This window comes from Trichomycterus rosablanca, chromosome 9 (genome assembly GCF_030014385.1).
Source record: "Trichomycterus rosablanca isolate fTriRos1 chromosome 9, fTriRos1.hap1, whole genome shotgun sequence".
Lineage (NCBI taxonomy): Eukaryota > Metazoa > Chordata > Actinopteri > Siluriformes > Trichomycteridae > Trichomycterus > Trichomycterus rosablanca.
The window spans coordinates 35606665-35626305 of record NC_085996.1 but is presented as its reverse complement, the minus strand read 5'-3'; the positions used below and the strand labels follow the sequence as shown (position 1 = coordinate 35626305).

Below are 19641 nucleotides of genomic sequence, written 5' to 3'. Positions count from 1 at the left end.
AGAGGGAGGCCCATTCTAAGGGTGACCCCTGCTTGCTGCCTTATTTTCTTTGGATGCACGGCCAATAAGACTGTGCCACCGTGTGTCGGGTCACGCTGGTACTTATTAAGGGCTCTTGTCACATTTCCACCGCTATGCTTGCGGGTTTAAAAAGCCATTGCTACCGAGCGGGCGCGGGCCCCGCCACCCCCTCTTCCTTCCTGCCTGCCTTCTCAGTGTATGTCTTTAAGGACGTGAACAGGTGGGTGCATGCCTCCTGAGGCCGTAACTTGAGAGCTCCTGATGTGTTTCTGTACCGAGTAGACACTCACAACTCACCCGCTCTGCCCTTCTGAACATGAACTTGAGAAAAGGTGAATATACTAAATCCCACCGAACGTTACTATTTTCACACGCACGCTCTGCACATGCTCAGAATAGCAGAAGCTTAGACAGAAACGTGGAATCGTGCAAATGTACTTGTATACTTATTCAGGGATATCCTACACAAGACCCCCTTTAAGTACCGTGTCTCAGACTGACAGCAGTCATAAATATCAGGCAAGGTGATAAGAGGCACTATCACGTTAGAGATTTTTAGCTTGCTTTGCCACATTACAGTATGCCAAACAACACTGACGCTCAAGAAGTGAAAATACTACAACAACCTGCTCAGATCCTGAGGCTTTTCATTGCTTAGTGTGGCCTTTACATAGGCATCCAACCACTACCAGACTCTCCAGTACACAAAATCAAAAAGAACAGCAGCTCAGGCAGGATTTTTACACTCACACTGGAAACTGAATCTTCTGAATGGCTAAAAATGCTCGATGCAGGTTCCTTCTACAGCGCTCATCACAGGGGAATTTGTACCAGCTCAGGCGACCCATGTATGAATGATTCATAGAACGTTAAATCTTCCTGCCTGTGGTCTGTTACACCCTGAACAGCATATTAAAGAAAACAGCAGTGATTTCATGTCTCGTGGCTACAGAGCCTGAAGAAGCAATAAAATCCGTTTTGTTAAACACAGGTTTTGTCAGCTCTAGGATATAGGATACAGAATATAGGATATACTGAAATTCACCCCACCCCCTTTGATTTGCCAGGTCCTTACTGTGCGGAGTTTGCATGTTTTCCCCGTGTCTGCGTGGGTTAATTGGAGACACTGAATTGCCCTACAGTTGAATGGGTGTGTGTCTGTGTGCCTGCCCTGCGATGGACTGGCGCCCCGTCCAGTGTGTGCCTGGCGCCCATTGAAAAGCTGGGATAGGCTCCAGCACCCCTGGTCTCACTTTTTAATTTCTAAGAATAACATAGTAACCCCAAATAAAACATGGTACTTTATTATCTGTACATTTTCCATTATGCTGAATAAGTTAACTTCTGAAGACGCCTAATTAAGTCTCCCACTTCAAATAGTTTTACGAGAACACAAACATTGTTGAAAAACATTAAAATTGACAACTTGCAACTAGTTTTATTATAATAGATGTTGCTATTAAAGTAGTGATCATGGTGACGGGAAAATGATTAAGTAATTAAAAAACACCTTAAACATCAATGTAAGCAGAAAGAGTTTGATCATGTGAGGGTAAAATAGTGCTCTTTAACTGATTATAAAGGGATTTAGAAAAGAGCCAAAAGTCACTTAAAAAGAGATGACAAACAACCTGAAAGCAGCAAAAATGGCAAAAAAGATGGGTCAGTGTGTAAAACACAAATAAAAAAACTAATGCCATGATTTGTAACCTGTCTTTTACAGCCATTTAGTTGAAAGCAGCACAAAGAACAGATATTTAATGTTTTACCTTATTATTTATTGTTTTTGTAAATATATGCTAAAGACCAATTTGTTTTTAGACAGGTACAATATAAAACTGGGACGTTTATAGAATTATCAAAAATACCTGTTTTGAAACCTTCCACAGGCAAACAGATGAAATGTTGATGAGTTAATAGGTGATGCTATGACGACTGAGCACATAAGGAGCATTAATAAAATCCTAAAAAGTAATAAAATCCACAAAGTCATTTACAAGCAAGGATGGGTTAAAGTTTGTCAGTTTGAGTCAAAATGGTGATACAATATACTGTTTAAGAACAATGTGAATTTAAAGGCGTAAATTTAAGAAGTGTTTGTTTGTTTATTTGGATTTTATTGTCATGTTTTTACACTTAAGTTACATTCATGACAGGTAAGGTAGTTACTCATTACACAAGGTTCATCAGTTCACACAAGATTATATCAAACACAGTCATGGACAATTTAGTGTCTCCAATTCACCTCACTTGCATGTCTTTGGACTGTGGGAGGAAACCGGAGCCCCCGGAGTAAACCCACACAGACACAGGGAGAACATGCAAACTCCGGGGGATCGAACCCAGGACCTTCTTGCTGTGAGGCAACAGTGCTACCCACTTAGCCACTGTGCCGCCCAAAGAAAAGTAGTAGAAATTTCTCTAACATTAGAGAATCCAGAGAAATCTCCATAAAGAACAAGACCGGGTATCAATTTTAAATGCTCATGACCTTTGATACCTCAGACATCACAGTTTTTTAAGTCACGCTTCCAAAATGACTATAACCACACTGGCTTAGAAATACTTTAAAGACTTAACTGTGGAATCCATATATCAGCAACATACACAGAACCAGTGCTGACTTCTTTGGGCTCCAGCTCATCTAGAATGGACTAAAGCAAAATAAAAATCTGTGCAATTCTTTCCTACCACTTTTAACAACAGTCATTTTAACAAAGCAGGATCTATACTGCTAATTAGCAACAGAATGCAAGAGCCACAACAAAATAAATCAATAAATAACAGCGGTTAAATGAATCAGGCTTAACATGGGAACTGATCATGCTTTGGGTGACTGATGACCTAAATATGGATCTAAACCTACAGGACTTTACAGAAAGTTGAGTTAATAGTGATGCTCATTTTCTGTGCTGAGCTGTCATCCTGTAAACAACTCATATCTGTCAGCAGCTGGTGCAAAACTCAGGACAAGCTGCTTCTATCCCTGCGTCTAACAGATTAACGAGCAAGCTGTCGAGATGCATTTAAAATCTGTTCCACCTCTGTTTCCTGCAGCCTTGCCTCATACTAGAAAAAAATCACTTTAAAGAAAATGAAACAATCTATCACCAAAGTATCTATCACCAAAGTATCTATCACCATTTAGTAAATACACCTAGTTAAGCTGCAAAACAAAGTCTGTTAATCTCTATATAGAGGTAAATTCTCATCCGGCCTTCTCTCTCTCTTAGGCTACACAAGATACACGGCAAAACCGTTTTTGCACTGACCAAAACGATGCACTATCCTGAGTATCACATAATGCACAGAATTACAGCTTTGATGTTCGGTTTTTACCACTTGCCACTGTGATTAAAGCTCAATCGGATTGAACTTTGACCCAGGTTGTGACTGACCTTTTGAAAGCGCCGCTGAAACAGCAAATTATTTATATGATGTAGGAAAAACCTAAGTGTTAGGGCTGTCTATAAGAATTTGAATTTAAAATGTCCTGTGCAACCCACATGGGTCTCTAAATAAAGACTAAAACAAAAAAAGGAATAAGGTTTTCTGTAGCTGAGTAGACAAGTCATTTTTTGTCATTTTTAATCAATTCTGTTTATTTACTTGTGTGCTTTAGTCATTGTCATGTTGAAATCAGATTGCTTCTCTAATCACATGTTGAGTTTTATTTTTTAATGTTGTGAATTTTATTTTTATTCATGCTCACCATCTCACCAGGCCTTAAACAGTGAGGTAGCAAAAGAACCCAAGCAAAGCAGCTCCATTAAAGTAAATTGAGTTGACATTTTGGTGTTGGTGTGCAGCTTTTTTTTCCCGTCAACTGCACATTTTATTTGTTTTATTTACCAGTGGAACATTTTATCAAAACTACTGTCAAAAATCCATGTAGTCCTGCAGGTCTTTTTCTGTTTGGTTGGACGTCTCACTTCCTTCTGCATTGTACATTGTGCAGCTGGTGTGAAGACAATTTATCTTGTTTTAGAACATTCAACCCCGGTCATTTAGAGCAGTTGGACTATTGGACTATGTTTGTTACATGAAAAATAAAATGTTTGTTTAGGCAGAACTTGTATTTCTATTATAATAATCACTTGGATAAAGACAAGATCACATTTTAAGAGTAAATATGGCAATAATTGAGACAAATTACACCGAGATTCTTAATTTCAGCACTGTGTACATTGTTGTTTTGCTTTATCTAATCCTTATTTGGAAAAGGATCTGGCTTCTGCCAGTATTTTTTGGTTCTTGGGTTACATCTGGACACTCCACGTCAGGTACAGAGTAGTGACAGAACAAAGTCAGGATATGATTTGGGTGGGTTTGAGATAACAGCTTTGTAAAGCAGCCAAGAATCCTGATTATGCCCGGTTTGCTCTTACTTAAAAATCCACAGGCAAACAGATCACTGTGTCACTACTCTGTACCTGAAGTGGAGTGTCCAGATGTAAGCCAAGTTACCAACAGCAAAAGTTTAGAAACACTCACTAGCCCCAAAGCAGCAGCAAACACTTATTCTAGTGATATAAGCATAGATAGCTGCCTGCATGTAGTTTAAAACAATAATTCTTGTCTACAGAGCCAAAAATGAACCAGCGCCAATCTACTCATAAAAAAAAACCCCTGGTCTGTACCATGCAACCTTCAAGCCACAAGTCACTCTCGTGTTGATCTTCCATCCAGAACTCGAGGAAGACATCAAGCCTATTCTCTGTACTAGCATCCAGGCGGTGAAACAAATTTCCCCTGTCCATTCAAACAACTCTTACCATCTTCAAAAGACTATTAAAGACCTTCATCACCTCTTTACTGAGCACTTAAATTGAGAACTAACATGCATACTTACTTATCTGACAAAAAAATCTTCTACCCACACAATTGTTCTGACAGGGTTTCAACAGATTTGTATCCTTGGACTGTTGTCTACTTGAACTAGAGTAGGGAAATGTTTATTGTGGAAGCTCTGTGAAAGCCGCTTTGAATAAGAGCGCCTGCTAAATGCTGAAAAAAATAAATGTTAAATGAATGTTCTTGTGATTAGTATAATTTTCTAAAAATACAACTCTGAGATACTGTAAGACTCTAAGACTATAACAATACTGATACATGAATTTCCATGAAAACTTAATCAAATCTGATTATTTCAGAACACTATACATCTGTATTGCACACTTTATCGGATGCTATACTGTTGTTATTGATGCTGAGTTATATACACTGATCAGCCATAACATTAAAACCACCTCCTGGTTTCTACACTCACTGTCCTTTTTATCAGCTCCACTTACCATATAGAAGCACTTTGTAGTTCTACAATTACTGACTGTAGTCCATCTGTTTCTCTTTTTAAGCCTGCTTTCACCCTGTTCTTCAATGGTCAGGACCCCCACAGAACCACCACAGAGCAGGTATTATTTAGGTGGTGGATCATTCTCAGCACTGCAGTGACACTGACATGGTGGTGGTGTGTTAGTGTGTGTTGTGCTGGTATGAGTGGATAAGACACAGCAGCGCTGATGAAGTTTTTAAACACTGTCTCCACTCACTGTCCATCAGCGCTGCTGTGTCTTATCCACTCATACCAGTACAACACACACTAACACACCACCACCATGTCAGTGTCACTACAGTACTAAGAATGATCCACTACCCAAATAATACCTACTCTGTGGTGGTCCTCTGGGGGTCCTGACCATTGAAGAACAGGGTGAAAGCAGGCTTAAAAAGAGAAACAGATGGACACAGTGCTTCTATATAGTAAGTGGAGCTGATAAAATGGACAGTGAGCATAGAAACAAGGAGGTGGTTTTAATGTTATGGCTGATCAGTGTATATAGTATAGTATAATATATACATATAGTCATATAGTATAACTTTTCTATTCTCTACTTGAAGTCTGCAGTGTACTGTACTGTACATCTTTATTATACACCTTGTCTGATGCTGTTCTGTTTGTCACTGCTGTGTTGTTTCATTTTATGTTTATATATAGTATACCTTTCTATTATTTAATTAGATGTTTATATGTTGACACCTGCACCAAAAGAAATTACTTGTACACCTGGTACTTGGCGAAATAAAGATTCTGATTCTGATTCTAGATGTAGTAACTGCCCCACCATATTCCCACCCACCAATCCCCATTCACCAAATAATACTGACCTGCTTGCTTAAACTAACAATTAGAAACATTAGAAAAACAGAGAAGGTGGAATGCAAAATCCATTTTACTCAGAATGACACAGCAAAAGTAACGGTGTGAAATATGAAAAAATTCCCAGCTGCTCAGAAACACTGGAGAAAAATAATACCGCCGAGCTTCACCAACCCAGAAGTATTACAGATTTGATTTTGCCAGGCATATCGTTCATGCGTACTGCTTCCCAACAGCCATACAGAGGGGAAAAGAGCTTGCAGGCACAACTCAATAACCTCCACCAACACTGATAAATGAAAGTGTCGGACCTAGACTGGATTAGAATACGGAGAGCTATTTTGCATCGAGTCTGGCTTGGTTCTAAACACAGCTGATTCTGCATTCATTCCACATACACAAGGTTTAATATTAGACTCTTATTAGATAAGTACTTTCATTTCAAGGTGCGCATGAACCAATCTACATGGAAATGTAAAATATGCTATTAAGTCAGATCACAGAAAATGTGAATGTTAACTTTTATGTCTTTTTGCTAGCCATGACCCTTTTACGTTATAAACCACAAAACTACAGAACACATAAACACACACAACAATTCTAATGTTCATATTTTGCGTGAGGTTCGAATCCCTGGCCGAGCTTACAAATACAGAAGGCACATGAGTCCCGTGAACCTAGCCATTCAGGACTGAGAGATATCAGTGCACCCTTTGTGCAGGTCTCAAGTCCGGATGAATAGGAAGGTTGTGTCAGAAAGAGCATACGGCATAAAAACAGCCTAATGAAATATGTGAACGATCCATTATAACGATCTCTAACAGAAACAGATGCAAGAAAACTTTCATAATCTTAACCAATTTAAAATGATTATTACAGAAAAATCTTGATTTGCCACAAAGTCAAATCCCAGCTCTACCATGCAGCCACTGTTGGACCCTTGAGCAAGGCTCTTAACCCTCTCAGCTCCAGGGGTGCCGTACAACAACTGCCCCAGAGCTTCTGACCCCAGCTTGCAAAAAAGCTGATATGCAAATAAAGAATTACATTGTACTGTACACATGTATATGTGGGCGGCACAGTGGCTCAGTGGGTAGCACTGTCGCCTCACGGCAAGAAGGTCCTGGGTTCGATTCCCAGACAGGGCGGTCTGGGTCCTTTCTGTGTGGAGTTTGCATGTTCTCCCCATGTCTGTGTGGGTTTCCTCCGGGGGCTCTGGTTTCCTCCCACAGTCCAAAAACATGCAGTCAGGTTAATTGGAGACACTGAATTGCCCTATAGGTGAATGTGTGTGTGTGTCTACCCAGTCTGGACTGGCGCCCCGTCCAGGGTGTTACTGTGTGCCTTGCACCCATTGAAAAGCTGGGATACATTTACATTACATTTTCGGCATTTTCGACGCCTTTATCCAAAGCGACTTACATAACAGTTACAATATACAGTCTTAGCAATTTAGGGTTAAGGGCCTTGCTCAAGGGCCCAACAGCAGCAACCTGGCAGTGGTGGGGCTTGAACCAGTGACCTTCTGATTACTAGTCCAGTACCTTAACCACTAGGCTCCAGCAACCAAACCCCCCCCCCCCCGTCCCTAATTGGATGAGCGGTTAAAACAGTGAGTGAGTGTACATATGTATATGTACTGTATATAAGACAAATAAAGGCATGCCATCTGCACTGGATCCTTAAACTTATCCTAAATCCACCAAAACGTTAATAAACAACATTTTAATTTTAAATAAGGTAAATGTTAATTCACTTGATAGGTCACAGTGACTTGTATTATAACATCAGCAAGCTTGCCAACATCTACAAGCTTTCATTTTTACAACAATGTGACTATAGACATATATAGTATGGTAGTCTCTAGTGATGCCACAGTCATCTGTAGCTACTAAATCAAGAGAATGTCATTAATCATGCTGGTGGGTGAGATGGAACTTCCCTCTTCACTATCAAACACAACAAGTGCCAATTTGGAGTGTCAAGGTTTGTGTATAGAGGTGGGTAGTTAACACCTTCCTTCAATCACACTGATTTACTTAATGGTGTTGTGCAAACCACAGTTAGAAAAGAGGTGGTGGCTGGCTTGACAGCTCAGAAAAAAACGTGCTGTCATATGAGAGAGAGACTCAGTGAGTATTTAAGAACTGGTAGTGATAGATGAAGAATAATAAATCTGTAGTTCACAAAACAGAGGACACAACCAACACTTTTCAACACTCAATTTCTGTGTGTAAATGTATAAAATGTGCAACGTACACTGATTAGCCATAACATTAAAACCACCTCCTTGTTTCCACACTCACTGTCCATTTTATCAGCTCCACTTACCATATAGAAGCACTTTGTTGTTCTACAACTACTGATTGTAGTCCATCTGTTTCTCTACATGCTTTGTTAGCCCTTTTTCATGCTGTTGTTCAATGGTCAGGACCCCCACAGGACCATCACAGAGCAGGTATTATTTAGGTGGTGGATCATTCTCAGCACTGCAGTGACACTGACATGGTGGTGGTGTGTTAGTGTGTGTTGTGCCGGTATGAGTGGATCAGACAAAGCAGCACTGCTGGAGTTTTTAAATACCGTGTCCACTCACTGTCCACTCTATTAGACACTCCTACCTAGTTGGTCCACCTTGTAGATGTAAAGTCAGAGACTATCGCTCATCTATTGCTGCTGTTTGAGTTGGTCATCTTCTAGACCTTCATCAGTGGTCACAGGACGCTGCCCACTGGACGCGGTTGGCTGGATATTTTGGTTGGTGGACTATTCTCAGTCCAGCAGGGACAGTGAGGTGTTTAAAAACTCCAGTAGCGCTGCTGTGTCTTATCCACTCATACCAGCACAACACACACTCACACACCACCACCATGTCAGTGTCACTGCAGTGCTGAGAATGATCCACCACCTAAATAATACCTGCTCTGTGGTGGTCCTGACCATTGAAGAACAGCATGAAAGGGGTCTAACAAAGCATGCGTGTAGAAACAAGGAGATGGTTTTAATGTTATGCCTGATCGGTGTATTATTCAGGTGTGTGTAGGTACCAGTTAACAGCTGATTGATTGTGGTCAGTCAATGACGAATGAAAATTAAATACCAGGTCAGACCTAGCAGTTTGGAATCTCTTAACTTAAGAAGATATATAAAGTAATATCCCTATATTAGGATGAAATTTGCTTTTGTATTACAAATTTAAGGAAAGGTCTGGAAGTGCCATGATCCACCCTACTGCCCCTTGGTCAATACCACTCTAATACTGACATTCTTAGTTTATGAGCCAAAAAAATTATAATAAAGAAACTTGTAATGCTGACATGCTTTAAAAATCTTACACATGTTCCCATGAATTGTGTCAGGTAACATCACACACTGCATTTTAGCACCAGCATCAAACATTACACCAATTTTCGGTCAGTAACAGGTCAGAACCTACATCTAGAAGCTCTAAACTTGTCAATTCTTTATTTAAGGATTTTGATTATAAGTTGATTGTAAGTTTCTGTAAAACAATTTCATGTGCTAAACTCTTTAGTAGCATCTGAATAGAAGCGGTAGGTGACTCCGAACTTAACTGCAGGGTGGTGGATTTGCGGGAATGACACGGGACAGCTCTTCTGTATACTGTCAACCCAGTTAATCTGTCAACACACGCTCAGATCTGACCACACACAGTATCTGATTTCTAGCTCTTTAGTGCTTTGCTTGCTAGAGACTGATCAAAAGTAGAAAAAATATCCAGAGCTTTAAAAAAAGACACATGAACTATAGAACTAAAATAAAGGACTAAAACAGCAGGATGTCTTTTATACCATAAAATCCTGTTAAATAACAGAACACATATTTTTATAATATTTTAAATACATGTAAGTACATTAATAGCTCAATAAGGGCAATCCGTTCATGCAGAGTCTGATTTCAAATGTGTTGCTGATTATAACTTCCCAGCTGTCGGTCTAACCTCTATCTAAGTCCAAAGGAACCTAAGTCCTCTCTAGAGGATTACTTCTGGTCAAAAAACCTAATATCTACAAAACAAAGGTGATGGATGAGAGAAGACATTTTGCCCTTCAGCACATCTGGTTCCAGGACCGGAGAGAGCAAACCCACGCCAGGTAGCACCAAACTAGGAACATCAAACTCTGCTCCATCAGTGCGATCTGAAATCAGCAGTGCTGATGGAGCACATGCTGCTGTAGGATGTCAGGATCCCAGAGGAGCCCTTAATTATGTGATACAGTCTGCTGACTGTACCCAATGCTTAATTTTAGGCAGACAATTTTCACAAGTTATGTCCACATAGCTTTGTCCACTTGGTGCCGTTTCTCCAATGTCTCTTCTTTTAAGTGCAACCCATTACTCACAAGTGAAGCGTGAGGTGAAGCCCCACATCTGCAAGAATAGAACAAGAACACAAGTGCAAAATGCTTGGCCAAGGTAAAACAACACTGTCTGAAAAGCCACTAACAAAAAGGGGATGATCGCAAACAAAGTAATAGATGAAAGACAAAAACATCCACAGCTTGCAATAGAGAAAGTGGATGAACAGGGATAGAGCAGAACTGATAACTGAAGTCACATTACGACAGGCTGCTCCAGCTGTCAGCAACAACCCAGTTCTCAAAAAAAAAAAAAACAGAAAAGAAAGGAAATCCTAAACACAAGCTGAAGATAGAGAAACATGAGCGGTGTGCCCCGGCTTGTGCCCAGCATGGTTCCACTACGTAGGGGAAGCTCCAGAAAATCGGTAATCACATTGCCTCGGAGACAGCTTGCTCGTCCAGGGATGTTCCAAACGTGACACTGCTAAGCTGCCCTAATGCCAGCTAAGTTCCCTAAAAAAAGGTAAGGTGTTGTGCCCTTTATGCCAGCAAAAAAACGGAAGGTTAAAGGTTTATCAGACAGAGGAACTGTCCAAACTGAGAAAGAGAAATAGTGATGTATAGAAGAACTCCTGTGTGACACAAATTAGGTAGCGACGACTTTCAATGACTTTTAAAAGGAATCGTAACATTAGCTATCTGTGCTTCTGTGCCCCCTCTGCAGGCCAGAAATGGCTATGCTGACGGACACAACTCCTCACTGCTGAACTCCAGGGCTGCAACGATTAGTCAACGTAATCGATAACGTCGACTATAAAAATTTGTCGACGTGTCGTTATTATTGCAATGCACTAAAGGGACTGCAGGGGGCGCAGCATCGCTTCCATGGCGCAGTGGGGAGTTTATGAAGACAGAGAGGCAAAGATAAAGAGACTGAAACTTTCTAAAGTATTTCAGCCAAAATAACCCAAAGAAACGAGCTGGACGCAGACACTACAGAGCAGAGTTATGGTTTCACCGTTTTTACACCGCTTTGTGCTTTAACCAACGTAGTTAATGTTTGTTAATGCTAGAGTACTTGTCGGAAAACTATCTAAGAGTTCGCTATTTTTCAGGTTTGTGTTTGCTAGCTAACTCATTAAGTGCAATAGTTAATCAGTCATTTATAGGAGTAACGTTATATACCTTAACATTATAGCCTAACGTTACCCTGTCTCGTCTTCCATATTTTTTGCTCTCGTTAATGAGAGCATTCATTCTAAATAATAAGCCTCCTCCACTTAATGACAGCTAGTTAGCTCAGCAGATAATTCAGTTAAGATATTTAACCTGTTATGGTTTAGTTGGCATAGCCAGTACACTATTTGTAATAAACTATGATACATAGCCTTCAGTTTGTTATAATTAATACAGCTTTCTCTTTTGCTCTTTCTATTAACAGCACTAAGCAATGGAGTGTGGATGACTTTGACCAGAGAAGAGATTCATGCACCCCTCAAATGGCTGAGGTCTTCACAGACAGCATTCACATGTTTCTCAACCACATGTTATAAATGTTTTTGACTTCCAGAGTGATAACTTCTGAAACATAACAGTTTCTAATGCTGTCCAAAGCTTTCTTATTTAATTGAATTTTTTTATTGTGATTGTGTATTAATGTTTCAAATATATTTAATTAAACTATCAAGCTTAAGTTTCATATTCATGTTTCATGGGTCATTATTTTAATTTGATATTGGAACTTAAATAACATAACAGGGTTTTGTTATGTTAAGGCAGAGATGGAGGGTATGACATAAATAATCGTTGACTAGTCGACTAATCAAAAAAAAAAATCGTCAGATTAGTCGACTACTAAAATAATCGTTAGTTGCAGCCCTACACAATGTTACAAGGATGCTTAATAAATACATACATATAATTGAACATGGTATCACAATTCAGTATATTTACCACAATTTTATGACTGGTAGTGTGTATATAATTAGCACTACCACTATAATTAGTGGCAGATCAGTGTTTAAGGTACTGGACTAGAAATCAGAAGATTGCTGGTTCAAGCCCCACTGCCGCCAAGTTCCACTGTTGGGCGCCTAAGCATGGCCCTTAACCCTCAATTGCTTGAACTGTCATACCTGTAAGTCGCTTTGGATAAAACGTCTGCTAAATGCTGTAAATGTAAATGTAGTATTTCTTAGGGAAATGTGTTGTTTTGTTATAAGGGTTCATAAGATACATATAACTGTTCATTTAACTTCTGTATGAATAAAATCTCTCACACATCTGCATCTCTTTCTCTCCCATTTGGTAACTATGTAAATCAGCTTTGTCTCTTTATTTATGATAAACAGCCTTGTTGTCACTTAGTTTACAGTGTGGCACTAATGAGCTTTGTATAAGCAGAATGAGATTATTCCACCGTCAGATGGCGTCATTATATTGCCTAGATTGGTTTTAAGACCAATATTGACCTAAACTGCAGGATAAGTATCAGATCTAATTAAATTCACTCATGTATTTAATAGGATAGACGTATGATGTTCACTAACACCATGGAAATTGTGTGTTGAAGCTTAAAAATGTAAAACATTGTGACAATTACACCTGTCCAACTTTGCATGAGCTGGTGGTGACAGATTCTTTCGGAAGGCAGGCTCAATTACAAAGAGGTGACAGTATAGAATAAGCATCAAGTATCATTCAATCTAACAGGTCTACCTTATTTATATTACATTAAAAAAAAAGAGAATGGATCAGTGCATCCTTATTATACGCACACAACTAAAGATATAACAGAAACAGCAACTTGCAAATCGACAATCTTATTTTTATAGAAACTGGGACATAGTTCTCAAAGTCTTAAACAGTTTTATTAATAGGAAAAACACAAGAAAAGTTTCCTTAGGATGTTTTACATATGCTGCATTAGCAGTAGCACTCTGCCCTCCATTAAATATCCCACAGTCCCAATAAACATGGTGTTAAAAGACTAGTGGCTAGCCCAGTTAATTCAGCTAGCTGATGCAACAACCCATGCACAAGTTGTTGCCAGAAAACTCTGGGGGGTATAGGGGCTAAATTTAAACTCCTGAGTCTCTTGGAATGTAAAGAGCTACCAGAACAACATAAACTCCAAATAAGCCCAGTGCTACTGTATTGCTACTGGAAGATAACATGAGCGGATGTGTTCATACCTTAAGGAATAAAAACAAAGCCTGTAGTTCTGACCTATTTTGTTGCTTTAAGTGACCTGGTCACTTATTTAACTTACAGTTTATTCTAGATAACTAAACTAACTTAATTATAGTCACAAAATATGAATATTAATGCTGAATTATCAAGCAAACAGCCATAAAAGACGTGGTCACAGCACATCCATCGTGTACTTCCTTGCACTTACTGTATGTCTTTCACTGCCAAGTTTCCCACCTTAACACCTCAACAGCACGGTGACACTACACACACCTGCCCACGCTGGATCTTGGAACAATCTACGCATGGCGCATTTTGATGAGCATGCTGAGTTTACAGTCTTAATGTACACCACAACTGTATACAGCAAAATCTAGATCAAGAAATAATAAAATAATTATAATAAAAAAGCTGATGAAATATGCATCGGTAAAAAAGCAACAGGTCAAAGGATTCAATTCCACAAGAACACTACTAGCAATACATCCAACAATAGTATGACTGCGGGTTTTACATATAAAATATCTTAAATATAACTAAATAATTTTTTTTAAATGTTTAATAATTTAACCAAGCAGCATTATTATTCAACCCCCAGCCTTAGGGCTTGGTGGAACATCCTTTTGTTTATAAAGCACATCACCACTAAAGCAAATTAATGATGATTATTGAGTTTCCAATTATTTAATCATGTTGGAATCCAACTTTAGGTCATACAGGCTAGCAGCAGGTTTTAACATTAGAAATATTCTAGCAGCGGGATATTCCGCTAGCACACCATCGTTGCCACCTGTCGGCTGGGCGCCATCTAGCGGGCATAATTGGAAGTGCCTGCAGCAGACAGGTTTCTGCTAGGGCGGGATGACTGGACTATGTGGGTGGGGTCTTTAAACGCTGTGTAAGGACCCTGATTGGCAAATAGAGGCGCATGTGCAGAGTGCATGGGTGAAAAAGGGTTCAGCTAAGGGCTGCACGCGGGTCGGAGGAGGCATGAGCAGCAATATATCCTCCTCAACTGCAATGCATAAATAAAATGGAAAAAAAAGAAATATTCTGTAGAGGTTGAATAATTCTGACATGGCAGTATTATCCCGTAATATCCAGGTCATTTTCTTTGTTTATTTGCTGTATCATTTAACTAAAACACTTTATTTAGAGTAAAAATCTAGCTCTGCAGTAAAGCGTTATTAATCCATATTTCCTTGGGGGTTTTGAATATTTCTGATTGTACCCGTAAATATCAAAAGCTTATTTACTACTTACCCAGATGCATATCTGACAACCCGCCAACACAAACAATCTAATTATTTCGAGTAGCCATTTAATTAACTCTTGAAGCAAGTTAGGAATACAGCCTGAACAAGTCACCAGTCCCATATTACACACTCACACACTTACACGTAGGAGCAAATTACAGTACGCAATTCATCATACTAGCAGATTTATGGACAAAACACCCAGAGACATGGGGGAACATGCCAACCTTCAGAAAGACCAGAAGTGTGTGTGTGTGTGTGTGTTCAAACCAGGTCCCCAAATCCCTGAAGCTTTGCAGCATTAACACTACCTGCTGCACCACAGTGCATTCTCTCCCCAAAAAAACAGTTACCTTGCTGTTTCAACTGTGACCTTGCCACTTTGGTCATTATTTACCCAGTACTCTGACTAACAATGTTCAGCATAATCAGATTGTCAGCATGCCACTGACGCTGGAAATCTGAGTGTTGTGGGTTGCTGCACAGCAAGCATGCTAAACACTAGGAGGTGACAATTATTAACCTTAAAGAATCTTTGTCATTCAAAGCAGCTGCTTTTATAGAGGAGAAAACAACTCGTGGATAATTCAATCTCCTATCCAATTAAACCATATGCATCTGAAAAATAAACCAAGCTGCAACCAAAAATATGACTGACATACAATATACTGCCTTTTTTAACCTTACTGCATTGCCATATACAGATAGCCTACAGTCCACTAGCAGTCAGGTTGTACTGGCTTAATTCTGCACTGACTGCAGTATTATCACTATATACATTTTAATTACTGTTTTAGTGAGAACAACCATGCAAGTATTTCTTTTATACATTTTCTGAAACAGAAAAGGCTTAAATAGCATAAAATTAAAGAACTCCACCACATTAGTACATTACAGAGGAACAGTTTCACAGCCAAATTGTGTTGTGATACATTGGCCACACCACTAAAATATTAAATGCAACAAAAAAAGAGTGGATATTTATATTTTACATCTTACATTTCCCAGTCTGGCTCTGCACTATATCTACACTGAGTAAACCATAGCCGGTTACAGCATACAGAATAATCATAATTTTAAATACAAACAAATTCAGAATTTGATCCCTGCAACACACTCAAAACAATTTGGGACGGATGCGTGTTTACCACTGTGTTACATCACTTTTTAAATTTATTACTTTTTTTAATCTGGGAACTGAGGATACTAATTGTTGGAATTATGTTTAATACAAGACTTCAGCTGCAATTCATTGTCACTATTCTCTGATTCTCCTCTTAATGATGTACAAAGTAGACAGCATCAATGGTACATTCACACAAGCAAGTCAGCCATGCTGTGGGCACTGATGCTCGTCCATACTATGGCAGATGCTGCCTTTTGCACCTTTCACTGATAACAGTCTTGATGCTACTTTTTGTCTTTTGGATGGAGAATTCAGCTTCAGTTTTTTTTCCCCCAAATTAAGCTGAAACGTGGACTCATCTGACCACATTACATAACTCCAGTCTTTCAGTCCATACTGGACTGAGCTCGAACCCAGACAAATAGAGTTTTAACGTAATAGCGTTTTCAGTTGTATTTCTTGATGCAGAGGGGAGCTGTGTTAGGCAACAATTTTCTGAAGTACTCCCAAACACACTCGTCTATATTTATCACTGTAGCATGATGGTTTTTCATGCAGTACCAACTAAGGGTTTGAAGGTCACACATATTCAGCAGTGGTTTTTGGTCTTGCCCAACACAGGCTGAGATTACTCATGATTTTCTGAATCCTTTCACAATATTATGTACGGTAGCTGGAAAAGAGAACTGATGAAATGTTCTATTTAACTGATTTTATCATGAAATTTTAAAAGCCAGGCATCAAATTCAAAATGTTCCTAATATTTAACAAAATATAATGGTCGTCGACCAAAATGCATTTTAGGAAATATTTAATATCAACTTTTCTCACACAGGGAGTTTTAAGATCTCTGATCTGGAATGCACTGTAGTATTGTGTGTGTGTGTGTGTGTGTGTGTGTGTGTGTGTGTGTGTTTACACACATGCACAGCTGAGGTCATGAAAGGGATCTGATATTGTGTATACGTGCAGTCAAAAACTAACCACATAAAGCTGATTTTTTATTCTTTTAATTGCCTTACTGATTTTAAATTTTTAGCAGATTATCACTTGAATAAACAGCTCCACTCTTAAATGACGTGATAATGACTAGATTATTGTACATGCAAATAGTCTGGATTATTTCTGGGTGTCCTCTGGCACTTCTGGTCAAATATAGACATGACTATTCGCTTATACAAGTAAACAGGCAGAAAATGATCCTTCATGCATAGCTATAGATTTATTTATAAGATTAATTCATCACTGTGGATATTAATTTTTTTTTTATTATTTCAAAAATTGCTCCTTGAGGTGCTAATCATTTTCCATCATTGGAGGCACAGTGAAATATACCAAATATTTCCTTTCCACCAAAAACGTTGTACTCAAGTTATTTATGGTGTTAACAGATTTGTTCAATCCCAAATGTCAAGCAATTTTTTTTTATTAGCAAGGTTTCCAGTGCCCTTAGTTTTTAAGAGTATATTAAACCTATAAAACCAACCACATGTTTGCTGCTGTAAGACCAACGTTTGAAACTGATTAGACACCTCAATGGAAAAATGTAAGCTGGGTTTGAGTTGCTCCAACATTAGATGAGCATTTAAAATGGTACAATACACAATACACTACATTTCAGAACCAACATGTCTTTCCTAAATGCAAAATAATTTGGTCAACTTTTTACCAACAACTGGATCTAACACCTGCTAGTCTGTAAGTCTCTTCTGCTGGTGAAGACTGTGAGATCCTCCTCCACGTGATAAACTACAGGTGCTTTTTTTGTCACCTTGCAAATCACCCCAAAAACCACCACCAGCACTTATCCAGCATGTTTAATAAGAATGCACACAAACGCACAACAGCACTGAAGCGAATCCAGCAGCGGTGGATCACACAAGATCCTGCAGCTTTCTGATTGTTAAGACTCCCACACGAACGAGCAACACGACTTTAGTCCTAACACACGACCCTCATAAACAAAACGATCCAAGTACTTACAGTTCTTAAAAACTGAATCTCATCTTCTCCGTCACCCCCCTCAGCCATGGCTGCAGCAGCAGAGCTCTGGCGGTGCTGCACACTCGGAGAGTCGCCGCTGACTGCGCGGTATGAGCGCACACATCCATACACAGCCATATAGGGCAGAGCGGGCAGTGCCAGCCCAGACTGGCATTCACACTGACCACTGAGGGCACACTGCCGCACCTGGTCTACTCTGTCGCCTTTTACAAACCGTGTATTAAGATCGCATGTGGTGTTGAAGTCTGGCTGGACATCCATTCTTTAAAAAAATATTTAAAATTAATGCAAGTTTTTATTATCTCCAGCGTTTTACTTAGTTTTCTAAAAGAAGTAGATTTTACAGTATGTCCTAATGGTATATTGGAAAACTGTTAACTGTAATTAATTGCAGATGTGTTTGTTGTTTCGTTATAATTACCGCAAAGCCAGTGTTAGCTCAGTTGGTAAAGTATTGGGCTAGTAATCAGAAGGTTGCTGGTTCCACCACCACCAAGTTGCCACTGTTGGCCCCTTAATTGGTTATTGGGTGATGTTCCCCATAACCAATGACACAGATTTTGTGTGTTGACCCTCAATAATCACACAAAAGTTATTCAAATATCTACATACCCATATACGTACATTAAAACCCACATTTACTGTTATGGCAATCATTTTACTTCATCTCATTTTTTTTACCGCTTTATCCTGTTCAGGGTCCCAATGGGTGTAATTTCAAAGGCAAACACCAGACGGAAGTGATTTGGCCAACAATGCCAATCGTCTGTGAAGATGCCAGGTCAGCGGAATCTAGCTCCACTGAGATCTCAACAGTGGTGGGCTGGCCTATTAGATCACTGCATCAGCCAAGTGCCCATATGGCAAATATTAAGAAGTGTAAAACAACCAGAGATGCAATTAACCTACCTGGAGGAAAACAAAGGTGCCTTTTGCCCTTACACAGACTTTATAACAGTCACATGGAGGTGGATTCAGCTTTTTGGCAACAAGCACTCAAGGTGGCTTAACAACACTGAAGCATCTGTAATGTTTTGGAGACCGCTGTTCATTTCAATGCACTAAAAATCTTGTTAAAATACTAAGTAGTACCTGCAGATTTTCTATAAAAACCATTATGCAAAAAGCAGATGATCTTCCTTCAGGACAGTGATCCAAAATTTAGTTTTTGTCATGACCATGCCAATCCACTGACATACTCTTAATCAAAATATACAGTGTATCACAAAAGTGAGTACACCCCTCACATTTCTGCAAATATTTTATTATATCTTTTCATGGGACAACACTATAGACATGAAACTTGGATATAACTTAGAGTAGTCAGTGTACAACTTGTATAGCAGTGTAGATTTACTGTCTTCTGAAAATAACTCAACACACAGCCGTTAATGTCTAAATGGCTGGCAACATAAGTGAGTACACCCCACAGTGAACATGTCCAAATTGTGCCCAAAGTGTCAATATTTTGTGTGACCACCATTATTATCCAGCACTGCCTTAACCCTCCTGGGCATGGAATTCACCAGAGCTGCACAGGTTGCTACTGGAATCCTCTTC

General features: G+C 39.3%; 1 protein-coding gene and 1 long non-coding RNA gene across 3 annotated transcripts in view; one reads left to right on the top strand and one right to left on the bottom strand.

Annotated features, from left to right (window-relative positions):
* The window catches only part of ryr3 (ryanodine receptor 3), a 157393-nt gene extending 139249 nt beyond the window's left edge, over positions 1–18144 (bottom strand). For both annotated transcript variants that reach the window (XM_063002326.1, XM_063002327.1), the window contains exon 1: positions 18061–18144. In XM_063002326.1, the coding sequence (XP_062858396.1) occupies positions 18061–18108 (48 nt within the window). In that variant the 5' untranslated portion in view covers positions 18109–18144. The remainder of the gene's footprint in view (positions 1–18060) is intronic.
* Positions 11406–12202, top strand: LOC134320112 (uncharacterized). Its single transcript, XR_010013603.1, has 2 exons — positions 11406–11618; positions 11945–12202. It is a non-coding gene; the product is annotated as an uncharacterized LOC134320112 (long non-coding RNA).
* Positions 18145–19641: the final 1497 nt, after the last annotated feature.